This window comes from Zootoca vivipara, chromosome 5 (assembly GCF_965207765.1).
Source record: "Zootoca vivipara chromosome 5, rZooViv2.hap1.1, whole genome shotgun sequence".
Classification (NCBI taxonomy): Eukaryota; Metazoa; Chordata; class Lepidosauria; order Squamata; family Lacertidae; genus Zootoca; species Zootoca vivipara.
In genome coordinates this window covers 76,733,524-76,746,592 of record NC_142588.1, presented here as the reverse complement: position 1 = coordinate 76,746,592, position 13,069 = coordinate 76,733,524, and the positions used below count along the sequence as shown (strand labels likewise).

The 13,069-nt window shown below is 43.0% G+C and overlaps 1 protein-coding gene across 5 annotated transcripts in view; it reads left to right on the top strand.

Moving 5' to 3' along the window:
* VEPH1 (ventricular zone expressed PH domain containing 1) overlaps positions 1-13,069 on the top strand; it is a 137,414-nt gene that overhangs the window by 101,963 nt on the left and 22,382 nt on the right. For all 5 annotated transcript variants that reach the window (XM_035133536.3, XM_088669119.1, XM_060274451.2 and 2 more), the window contains exon 12: positions 11,143-11,260. In XM_035133536.3, coding sequence (XP_034989427.3) covers positions 11,143-11,260 — 118 coding nt within the window. The remainder of the gene's footprint in view (positions 1-11,142; positions 11,261-13,069) is intronic.

The window sequence follows — 13,069 nt, the reverse complement described above, 5'->3', positions numbered from 1 at the left end:
GCCTGCCGTGCTCTGGTCCATGGGGTCACAAAGAGTCGGACACGACTAAACAACTAAACAACAACAACAACGACCTTTTAAACGTGGGAGGGGTTTTCCGGTTTGATTTATTATATATTTTGTTTTCTCATTTTGTATTTATCTGTTGTGAACCGCCCTGTTATCTTCGGATGATGGACAGTATACAAATTCAAATAATAGTAATTCTATTAATAATCATAAAGTGGAGAGGGACTTTTCTCTGTCCACGATCCATGCCATGAATACTTTTATACACTTCTATCGTATTGCGTAAACTAAGTTTAATAAGTTTCTGAACTTGGCAGTGCTTGCATAGATGTCCTCTGTACTGTTTTTTGAAAGGTCGTCGGGTTTTGTCCATAATCCCTTGCACATGCAATTGATATCTGGATGGAAAATGAAGATGGTATTTGGCTTTGGCTCTTATTTACAAGAAGAGAGAGAAGAGTTTGAAACAGGAGAATAAGAAGAAGCTGCCATAATGTATTGTTTAGCTGCCTTTTGCAAATTCACGTAATTGTGGGCTATGGCACTGACTCTGCAGGGGTAATGATTTGTGCATGCTCTGTCCTGTCAGCCTTTGCCCTTTAAAAATATCCCTGCTTCAAAGCAATTGCAATTTCAAAGATGGCAAAGAATTCTGTTTCAAAGCAAAGCAAAAGATTTCTGGTCAAAGCTATTAGCCTTTAATTGGGGTTCATGCACATGACCAGCATGGATTTTTTAAAAAAATATTTGAAGTAAATCTTAACTACCACTACCTATAATTTTCTTTAGAAAAAGAAAAACTGCACACACACACACACACACACACACACACACAACCCTAACTTTAAATTGCAAAATTGAAATCAAGCAAGGAGAGATGCTTTCTAAAACTTTCATGGACAGAAAAGATCCAGTTACAGGTAGGTAGCCGTGTTGGTCTGACGTAGTTGAAACAAAATAAAAAAATTCCTTCCAGCAGCACCTTGTTGTTGTTGTTGTTGTTTAGTCGTTTAGTCGTGTCCGACTCTTCGTGACCCCATGGACCATAGCACGCCAGGCACTCCTGTCTTGCACTGCCTCCCGCAGTTTGGTCAAACTCATGTTCGTAGCTTCGAGAACACTGTCCAACCATCTCGTCCTCTGTCGTCCCCTTCTCCTAGTGCCCTCAATCTTTCCCAACATCAGGGTCTTTTCCAAGGATTCTTCTCTTCTCATGAGGTGGCCAAAGTATTGGAGCCTCAGCTTCACGATCTGTCCTTCCAGGGAGCACTCAGAGCTGATTTCCTTAAGAATGGATAGGTTTGATCTTCTTGCAGTCCATGGGACTCTCAAGAGTCTCCTCCAGCACCATAATTACTAAGTTTTTATTTTGGTATGAGCTTTCGTGTGCATGTATCTGAAGAAGTGTGCATGCACACGAAAGCTCATACCAAAATAAAAACTTAGTTGGTCTTTAAGGTGCTGCTGGAAGGAATTTTTTTTTATTTTGTTTAGAAAAGATCCAGGAAACATGAAGACCAGGAAATAGCAACTTTAATCTGAATGAGGCTAAACTGCTGTAGGACTGACCATCACATTCAAAAATAATAATTTAAGTCCTCCCAATGTCCCCACAAATTGAACAAAAATGTTATAAGTAAAAAATATTTTTCTACAAACAAGAGACTCCTTTTGTGTCCAGAGCTGCTTGCTTACATAAAAACACAGTGAAATAAACAGCAGCAAACAGCAAAACTGCTCAGGGAACAAGCATACTTCTAATGCCATGTTGGGACATTTTTGAAGCAATCCTCACTCCTCCAATTCTAACTTTCCAGCTGTGCTGGAAAGGCCTCATGACAAGAGATGGGAGTAGAAGCATTCGACGTGGGACTGAATTTAAAGCAATCAGATCAAGTCACATGTTTTTTCTGCTTAGAAAAAGTTTGGGTGAGGTTTCCTTTGAAGAGAAGTTTAAAATAGGACAAGGAAATAATGTCTGGCTTTGAGTTTTTGAGAGGGGGGGATAAAAAAAAAATCCTTTGCATTCTTATTGAGAGGACTGAAGTATCTTTGGAAATCTCAGTGAAAGAGATTTCATTATATTTGCTGCTAAACATTTGACTGAGTTCCATGAGTTAGTAGCAGTAGTAGCTGCTGCTACCAGGCCCAAGACAAGGATGTAATAGTTGTAGTAGAACGCAGGTGGTGCTGTGGTCAACCACTGAGCCTCTTGCCGATCAGAAGGTTGGCAGTTCAAATCCCCGCAACGGAGTGAGCCTCCGTTGCTCTGTCCCAGCTCTTGCCAACCTACCGGTAGCAGTTCAAAAGCATGCCAGTGCAAGTAGATAAATAGGGAAATGGCATTTCCATGCACTCTGGCTTCCATCACGGTGTTCCATTTTGCCAGAAGCGGTTTAGTCATCCAGGGGTCCTTTACCCTTTTTTACCTTTACTAGCATACAAAGCCTTGAATGGCTTGGGACACGAAGTGCTTACCTTCCCCAGCATCAACCATTTCAGGACCTACAGCAGTGGAAGCTCTGTTGGTGGAGTGAGTATTGCCTGGTTGGCACTGACCTATGGCAGAGCTTCCTCAGTGGCATTTCCCTGTTTGTGGAAATCACCCCTGGTGCGTTGTGTCCCCCTCTCTCGTGATTATTAGCATCCAGGAGGAATTAAAAAACTTTCCTATTCACCCATGCATTTAATGAGTAAATCTAGGAATCTGAAGGATACTGTTCTCTGCAACCTTGCAAGTTCTAGTTGTGAACCTGCCATTTAATTTTTTAAAAGATATGTTCTTTATTGTTTTCATTTTATTTTCCTACTTTGTTGTTTTCCATCCTGGGCTCCTTTGGGAGGAAGGGTAGGACAGAAGTCCAATAAATAAAATAGTACGGTAGTAGTTTTATCATAATTTTAAAATCTATCCTGCCCTTTCTTCAAAAAGCATCCATTTCTACTCCACTCCTTCATTTTATCCTGCAAAGTAGGTTAGACTGAGAGATAATGAGCTGACCATGGTCACCCAGTAAACTTTACATCTGAGCAAAAATTTGACCAAGGATTGTCCATCTCCTAGTTTAATATAGCATGCTAATATGCTAAGCCTTGTTCAACATTCACCACCCTTGCTCTTAACCGTATGGGGTGTTGTAGGGGTTGTATCTGAGCATAGGACATTGGGAGAGAAGCTTCCTCACTTATTTCCTGCTGCTTTCAGCTCAAAAACACACACATCCCAGTGATGCTTTGACCTGCTAGATTTTCCCTTTAACTTTGGGTAAAATATATAGATAGCAAAGCAGCATGGGGAGAGGGATTTGGAGCTGAAAAGCGACTAGAGTGGAAAGGTCTCACAATCTTCCCTTCCTTACTCCCCGATCCACAGCCTACCCAAGCTCATTTTGGCTTTTAAACAATGCAGAAAGTTGAGGGTGGCACTCTGCGTAATATGTAGTTTGGGCTTTAGAGACACAGCACTTGACTGAGGGAACCACCAAGAGAGGAAAGTGCTTAGGAAAGTGAAATCCTTCTTGGCCAGAATTCTAATACATCATGCAAAATTTCCCAACAATATTAAACATGCATGCAGCAACAGCAAGTGCTATTGCTCTCAAATCATATTATGAGCAGGACAAGGGCTCATAAGAAAGATGCACAAGTTTGTCCTGTTGCTCACTTTCTGTAAAAATATGTGCTGAGTCTCCTTATCGCTACAGCCCTCTCGTTTTTGCAGAACTGGAGCATGCTAATCCCTCGTGGAAAACTTTGGAAGCTCTTTCCACCTCTCTGTTTGCCAGCTGAGCTTCTGAAGGGTGGGCTTTGTGTCTTTTTTAAACGAAAAAAACCTTCATGGCTATTTTCTCTTGCTGGGAATTCCCTGATGCTGAGGAAGCAGGGGGAAGCCTATCACAAGCTGGCTATCGCTGAAATTGGTTGCATATCTTCATCCTACGAAAGACGAGCCAAAACTAGAGCCAAAAGACAGAGCCAAGCTGAAAGCAGAAAACTTGTCGGTTTCAATGCAGTTCAACTTCAATTATGTACAAAGCTACAAACAGAATGCTGGAAGGGGAGCTGACCCTCCCCTCCCCTCCCTCCCCTCCCACTTCACCTCCCTCCAAATGGAGTCATTTCCAGTCACTGTTAGAGCCCAGCAGTGAGGCTGTTAGGGCCAGACTTTTTGGCGGAAGTCTGGGCCTGTAAGCAGCAGCATGAGCAGGAGGATACCCAATCCTAATCAGGTGTATTGCTTTCACTGTGACTTACTTCCAAGTAAGGAAGTCTGGGATTGCAGCCTTAGTCCCATTGATTTCTAGAGTATTCACTTAAGTGTTTTGTGCTTTATAGGGTAACTAGGCCCAGAGAAGGGCAGTGCCAAAGAATGCTCCAACTACCGCACAATTGCGCTCATTTCACACGCTAGCAAGGTTATGCTTAAAATTCTACAAGGCAGGTTTAGGCAGTATGTGGACCGAGAACTCCCAGAAGTGCAAGCTGGATTTCGAAGGGGCAGAGAAACCAGAGACCAAATAGCCAACATGCGCTGGATTATGGAGAAAGCTAGAGAGTTCCAGAAAAACGTCTACTTCTGCTTCATTGACTATGCAAAAGCCTTTGACTGTGTCCACCACAGCAAACTATGGCAAGTTCTTAAAGAAATGGGAGTGCCTGATCACCTCATCTGTCTCCTGAGAAATCTCTATGTGGGACAAGAAGCTACAGTTAGAACTGGATATGGAACAACAGATTGGTTCAAAATTGGGAAAGGAGTACGACAAGGTTGTATATTGTCTCCCTGCTTATTTAACTTATATGCAGAATTCATCATGCAAAAGGCTTGATTAGATGATTCCCAAACCGGAATTAAGATTGCCAGAAGAAATATCAACAACCTCAGATATGCAGATGACACAACCTTGAGGGCAGAAAACGAGGAGGAATTAAAGAACCTTTTAATGAGGGTGAAAGAGGAGAGCGCAAAATATGGTCTGAAGCTCAACATCAAAAAAACCAAGATCATGGCCACTGGTCCCATCACCTCCTGGCAAATAGAAGGGGAAGAAATGGAGGCAGTGAGAGATTTTACTTTCTTGGGCTCCTTGATCACTGCAGATGGTGACAGCAGTCACGAATATAAAAGACGCCTGCTTCTTGGGAGAAAAGCAATGACAAACCTAGACAGCATCTTAAAAAGCAGAGACATCACCTTGCCGACAAAGGTCCGTATAGTTAAAGCTATGGTTTTCCCAGTAGTGATGTATGGAAGTGAGAGCTGGACCATAAAGAAGGCTGATCGCCGAAGAATTGATGCTTTTGAATTATGGTGCTGGAGGAGACTCTTGAGAGTCCCATGGACTGCTAGAAGATCAAACCTATCCATTCTTAAGGAAATCAGCCCTGAGTGCTCCCTGGAAGGACAGATCGTGAAGCTGAGGCTCCAATACTTTGGCCACCTCATGAGAAGAGAAGAATCCTTGGAAAAGACCCTGATGTTGGGAAAGATTGAGGGCACTAGGAGAAGGGGACGACAGAGGACAAGATGGTTGGACAGTGTTCTCGAAGCTACGAACATGAGTTTGACCACACTGCGGGAGGCAGTGCAAGACAGGAGTGCCTGGCGTGCTATGGTCCATGGGGTCACGAAGAGTCGGACACGACTAAACGACTAAACAACAACAACAACAGGCCCAGAGAGTTTCAGGTGCGATGAGATACAATTTTCATGTAAGCTCTCCAAGAGATCATCTGGACTACATCAAAGATTTTGCAAAGATTAGATCTGTACCTATGTTCTTCTGATATGAATCTGATCTCCCCCACTCCCTGTGGTTTGTACAGCTTTTGCCGTCAGTCTGCAGGGATGCGTGAATATGTGCACTGCAGGTATGGAGGCAATCATGCAGACAGTGAGGCGTGTACGGTCTGCATGCCAGTATTAATGCTGTCAGCGTGAAGTTCTTTGGTCCCACATCATTCCTGCTTCTAGGGTTACCAATTTCTGCACCTCCTCATAGTGCTGTAGAAACACACTGCTGTTTACGAAGGATATTGACAAGCTAGAACGTGTGCTGAGCAGGGCCACCAAGATGACGAAGGGTCTGGAAAGCAAGCCTTACCAGGAACGGTTGAGAGAGCGGAGTATGCTTAACCTGGGGAAGAGAAGACTGAGAAGTGATATAATAGTCATCTTCAAACACCGGAAAGGCTGTTACATGGAAGATGGAGCAAGCTTGCTTCCTGTTGCTCCAGAGTGTAGGACCTAAACCAGTGGATTCAAATTACAGGAGGGGAAATTCTAAATATGCATTAGGAAGAGCTTTCTGGTGATAAGAGCTGTTTGACAGTGGAAACCTCAGAAGGTGATGGACTCTCCTCCATTGGTGGTTTTTTAACAGAGGTTGGATGGCCGTATGTCAGAGATTCTTTAGCTATGATTCCTGCATTTCAAGGGATTGAACTAGAATGACCCTTGGGACCCCCTACCGACTCTACAAGTCTATGATTCTATGGAATTGGGAAGACACCAAGTACTAGATACATCTTACCAGTCCATGTAGCCAGACTGGGAACTTGGACTTTCAACAAATTCCTCACCAAAGACTCCCAAGTACCGTACTTTTCTGTCTATAAGACAGATGTCCTCTATTTTGGAGGACTAATTTAAGAAAATGGGGGGGGGATATGGCATGGAATTGTTGAGCACTACTCTATGCACTACCCATGTATAAGACAACCCCCACTTTTTAGCATGGTTTTTAAAGGGGAAAACATAGCCGTACACGGAAAAGTACGGTAAGCTTAGCAGTCATGGGATCAAATGACATGTCCTCTTACAGATCAGTAACTGTTTAAAGAACAAGACGTACAGAGCAGGTATCACTTGATATTTCTCACAGAGGAGGAACCCGTAGGTACACTCAAGAATTTCAGTTGAGACTGATGCCTTTAAACTTATTTTAACATATTGGCTGTGATTCCTGGAAGACCTGCTCCCTGCCTTGCAGGCCTTTTCCCACCTGGGGAAAGGGGTTGAAAATAAAACTACCGATATCATAATGGGCATTGTACAAATCTATAGTTTGTGCTTGGAACACTGTGTACAATCCTAGTCACCATACCTCAAAAATAATCTAATAGAAAAGGTCCAATTAAAACATCTTGGGCTTTTTAGCTTGGAAAGAGAACATGATTGGGGTATATAAAGCTATGCATGGTGTGGAGAAAGTAGATGGGGAGAAGTTTTTCTTCCTCTCATATAATACTAGACTGTGGGGACATCCAATGAAGCTGAATGTGGGAAGATTCAGAACAGGAAAAATGAAGTACTGTACAGCCGTACCTTGGATCCCGAACGCCCTGGAACTCGGACAAATTGGATCCCGAGCGCTGCAAACCCAGAAGTGATTTTTTCCCAGTTTGCAAACTTTTTTTAGAACCCGAACGCCCGATGGGGCTTCCGCGGCTTCTGATTGGCTGCAAGAGCTTGGTTTTTGGAACATTTTATTCAGCACACAATCGAAGCATGAAATGCACCACCACAAAATGTAGTGATACCCACTAACTTAAAGGTAAAGGTAAAGGGACCCCTGACCGTTAGGTCCAGTGATGTGGACGACTCTGGCATTGTGGCGCTCATCTTGCTTTGCTGGCTGAGGGAGCTGGCATACAGCTTCCGGGTCATGTGGCCAGCATGACTAAGCCGCTTCTGGTGAACCAGAGCAGCACACAGAAATGCCGTTTACCTTCCTGCCGGAGCAGTGCCTATTTATCTACTTGCACTTTTGAACTGCTAGGTTGGCAGGAGCAGGGACTGAGCAACAGGAGCTCACCCCGTCGCGGGGATTCGAACCACCGACCTTCTGATCGGCAAGCCCTAGGCTCTGTGATTTAACCCACAGTGCCACCTGCGTCCCTACCCACTAACTTAGGTGGTTTTAAAAGAGAATTAGGCAAATCCATGGTTACTACCTATGACTGCTGTGTACTACTGCCAATGTCAGAGACCGTATGCCTTTACATGCCAGCTGTTGCAAATTACAAGTGGGAAGAGTGCTGTGGGGCTCAGGTCTTGCTGTGGTATTCCAAGAGTTATTTGTTTGACCACTGTAAGAACAGGATGCTGGGCTAGATGGGCCTTTAGTCTGATCCAGGTCTCTTCTTAAGTTTTTATGGCATGAATTATTTGTACTCCATTGGCTTCAGTTGTGGAATGCCAATTTTGCAGCTCAAGCAAGGTCTTCCGGGGGGGGAAAGACCTTTTAATGGAAAATGGAACATGAAAAGGCAAATTAATAAACAGCAAAGGAAACTTGCAAATGGTGATTTAATAAATCTGGGCTTTTTGTGTTTTTATTTTAATTTACAACTAGTCCATCCTATCATAATAAAGCATGTCAACTGCACTCCTCTGTTACATTTCATCAGAGACAGCCAGATGTTTTGTATCAGTCAGAGAAATTTAGAATGCTGGGCAGTCTGGTTAAAGAAACTGCTCTTTGCTGGGGATTTTTTTTTAAAAAAGGCTTCATTTTACCCTAGCCAATTGAAATAGCATTTTTAAACATTTGTCACAACTACTCAGGAGGTAGGGAAGACCTTATCCATCCTGTCTATCAGTTATTTGGCATAGTTCCCTCAACCTGGACGTATGCCAGCTTTCGCTGTAGCTTTCAAAATGCACATGGATGCTCCGAAGGGATTTAAAAAATGGATTGTGCTTTGTACCAAAGACTAGTGAGGATGCAGTTTTGCATTGCCCATCACTTGATGCCCAAGTCTGCATAATGCTAAACCGTGATTTGTTAAACTAGGACTTTTTCCTATCCCACCTACGTGGAGTGCCGTTTCCCTGATGGAAATCTCCTCCCGAGCTATTATGAAATGTCTACAAGAAAAACCAGTGCATTAGATGGACGTTACTGTTATTAAGATATTGTGAGGAAAGAGTTAAGCACCTCTGCCAGATCCAGGCTGGAGGCTCATGCAACTGCTTTGTCAGCCAAAGAGAAACATATTTGGAAAGCCAGGCATGGATTTCCCACAGCACATCTGCCTTGGTCCGGAATAATTTGTTGAAACAAGAATGGCCAAAAGGCACGTGGTTCTACTGAGGTTAAACAGGCCTAGTCCTGTAAGCTGCTCAGTTAGGAGACTGCTGGGAACCATGTGTAAGCTTCCTTGAGCTCCTTGGAGGAAGAATCAGGTATCGGTGTGATTAAGAGGCAGCATGGGGGGAAGTGGGTTCAGATTGCCTTCCAGTTATGAAGCTTTCTGGTTGACCTTGGGCCAGTCACCATTGCTTGGCTTCACCTAACCTGAAGGGAAAAGACAGGTTTACCCAAGGTTTGAGAGGACCACCTACCTCCTAGCATAGTTGTGAGCACTAAATGGACACAGAGAAACATACATGCTATCCTGAGCACAACCCACCTGTCAATTAAGGCAAGAAACATGAGCTGGGGCACAGCCGCTAGTATAAAATAAACAAAATACAAGGATGAAATTCAATTTATCATATTGTCAATCATGCACAGCAAGTGTTTTATTATGCAGCTACCTGACAACAATAGCCTGTTACAGTATTCTTAAACTGAAATCCTATGCAACACTTTCTTGGGAATTAGTCACATCAAACTCAATGAAATTTACTTCTGAGTAAATACATGCACAGGTGATGTATTAAGTTAGATATATTTTTAAAAATTGCTGGTGCTAAATACTGGTGTGAGGTTCTTCTCTCCCCCACCCCACCCCCCGCTCCTTTTTCTCTCTCTCTCTACTTCCACTCATGTAAATTTGAAGTTTACAAAATCAGCAAATTTCTCTGGCAAAAGAACATACCCCAGTGACTTCAGTGAAAGGGTTTATGACTTGTATAATTGTAACAGACTGCAGAATATGGCCAAATCAGTGCATATGGTTTAAACAGAGTCTTTTTTTTAAAAAAAAGAAAACAGAAATTAGCTAGCAAAGAATGTTGTGTTGTACTCTTCAGTATGCACATACCGCAGAAAATATTTTTATAACGTAGTTCAAATATTCTGGTAAGTAAAATGTTTCCAGATGTATTTATTTCCTAACAGATTTCCGGTCAATTGTTTCATGGATATTTATGAAAGTACATAGGCTTTTTAAACAAACACGGCAACCTCCTTGCGATTCATTTAGAAATCATTTGTGTTAGCTCATGCTGTCATTTGTGAAGGAAATCTTACTCTGTGTCTTTTAAGGCGTCAACAAAATCTAGGTAACAGTTCCCCTAAAGGGGGAAGAAGAGAAAACTCTGAACAAGTTTCTTGTGGGAGATAAAATGGCATTTCTGTTTTGTCATCAAGCTGAAAGATCTTGTTTAATAAAATTCAGCTGTTACAAGCAAGGAATTTCTGACTAAACATTCAGAAAAAGAGCTGTTCGACAGTGGAACAGTCTCCCTTGGGAGGTGGTGGACTCTCCTTCCTTGGAGATTTTTAAGCAGAGGTGGGATGGCCATCTGTCATGGATGCTTTAGCTGAGATTCCTGCATTGCAGGGGGTTGGACTAGATGATCCTTGGGTCCCTTCCAACTGATTCTAAGAATTTAGCTTCAAAATAATTGTTTTTCTGTGTTAGTATTAGAACATCCTAAAGGAGACGTGTTCATCACTAGATGCCAGATAGCCCAGCAAACAACAGCATGGATCCTCTGCAGTCCACAATGACATCTTCACTTTAGCCTATCATTAGTACAAAAGTGAAGACCATTCAGTTTGGACTACTCTGCAACACTGAGGATCTCTAAAATAATCACTGTGGGGCAGGGCTGAGAAGCTATTTTCAAATGGAGGGCCACAGGAGAATCACTTTCCAGGCGATCAGGCATAGTGCTAGGTCTGCACTCTGTACAGCTTTTTTTGATTTCATTAGTCAATCGCGAAAACGTTGACTGGAGTAGTTACAGAACAGCACATAGCATAATTGCTATATTAAACGAGACTGAGGGCTTGAATCCATTGCTTATAAACTTTTACTTTCAGTTCCCATTGCTAGAAGTACTTAACCTTATTACTTTTTATTTTGCAGGTAATAAACTGCACATCAGTCAAATCTGTTCCTAACAGAGTTGGTGTCTCTCCCCCCCCCCAATTTTATTTTTTGTTACTTGCCTAGGATCTGGACCATGTGCGGATACATCTGGAAGAAGTGAGGTTCTTTGATTTATTTGGTTACAGCGAGGAAGCAGGGGCTTGGCAGTGCTTCATGTGTAACAACCCTGAAAAAGCAACAGGTAACAAGAGTTTTTCCTGTAGTAGCGAGATACACAAGTAATAATGTTCAGATTCTGACAGTGCTAAATTAGGCGACCATGAATATGAATTAGGCGACCAAACCATTAATGTCTGTAATGAATGTGTGTGTGCAAATGGAGAGTCACTTACAGCTGCAATCCTAAAACACATTTAAAAGAGATCTCCTTGAATTTAATAGGACTTTCCAAGGACAGCTGCTCAGAATTTCACTGTGTGCTGCATCTCAGCAGAATGTTTTGGTGGAAATTCACCAAATCAGGAAGCCAGTACTGTACTTCTTAATTCGAAGGGCCAACCACAAATCTGCGTGCCACATCATCAAGGTGCTGGAGTATTCACATGGGGAGAATTGTGGTAAAGAAAACCCCAGCATTAATATACACAACTATAATGCAATACTGACCGTACCCAATGGGTGCTCATCAATGGCTCCTCCTCATCCTGGAGAGTAGTGACTAGTGGGGTGCCACAGGGTTCTGTCTTGGGCCCAGTCTTATTCAACATCTTTATCAATGACTTGGATGATGGGCTTGAGGGCATCCTGAGCAAGTTTGCAGGTGACACCAAATTGGGAGGGGTGGCTAATACCCCAGAGGACAGGATCGCACTTCAAAATGACCTTAACAGATTAGACAACTGGGCCAAAGCAAACAAGATGAATTTTAACAAGGAGAAATGTAAAGTACTACACTTGGGTAAAAAAAAATGAAAGGCACAAATACAGGGTGGGTGACATCTGGCTTGAGAGCAGTACGTGTGAAAAGGATCTAGGAGTCTTCGTAGACCACAGACTTGACATGAGTCAGCAGTGTGATGCAGCAGCTAAAAAAGCTAATGCAATTCTGGGCTGCATCAGTAGGAGTATATCATCTAGATCAGGCATCCCCAAACTTCGGCCCTCCAGATGTTTTGGACTACAATTCCCATCATCCCTGACCACTGGTCCTGCTAGCTAGGGATCCATGGGAGTTGTAGGCCAAAACATCTGGAGGGCCGCAGTTTGGGGGTGCCTGATCTAGATCAAGGGAAGTAATAGTACCACTATATTCTGCTCTGGTCAGACCTCACCTGGAGTACAGTGTCCAATTCTGGTCACCACAGTTCAAGAAGGATACTGACAAGCTGGAACGTGTCCAGAAGAGGGTAACGAAAATGGTCAAAGGTCTGGAAATGATGCCTTATGAGGAACGGCTTAGGGAGCTGGGCATGTTTAGCCTGGAGAAGAGAAGGTTAAGGGGTGATGTGATAGCCATGTTCAAATATATAAAAGGATGTCATATAGAGGAGGGAGAAAGGTTGTTTTCTGCTGCTCCAGAGAAGTGGACACGGAGCAATGGATTCAAACTACAAGAAAGAAGATTCCACCTAAACATTAGGAGGAACTTCCTTACAGTAAGAGCTGTTTGGCAGTGGAATTTGCTGCCAAGGAGTGTGGTGGAGTCTCTTCCTTTGGGGGTCTTTAAGCAGAGGCTTGACAGCCATCTGTCAGGAATGCTTTGATGGTGTTTCCTGCTTGGCAGGGGGTTGGACTGGATGGCCCTTGTGGTCTCTTCCAACTCTAGGATTCTATGATTCTACTTTATCTCTCTATAGCAGGGATGGGGAACCTTTGGCCCTCCAGGTGCTGCCGGAAGTAGTGGGCTAAATTACTGGAGGATTTTTAACTAGTGTACATATGCTAATGTACCTATCCATGTTTCATGAGTCCATTTAAAAATATTGAAGCTAATGAAACCATGCCCAGCAAAGCCATAATAATGATTTTTTAAATGCGTAATTTTCGAAGC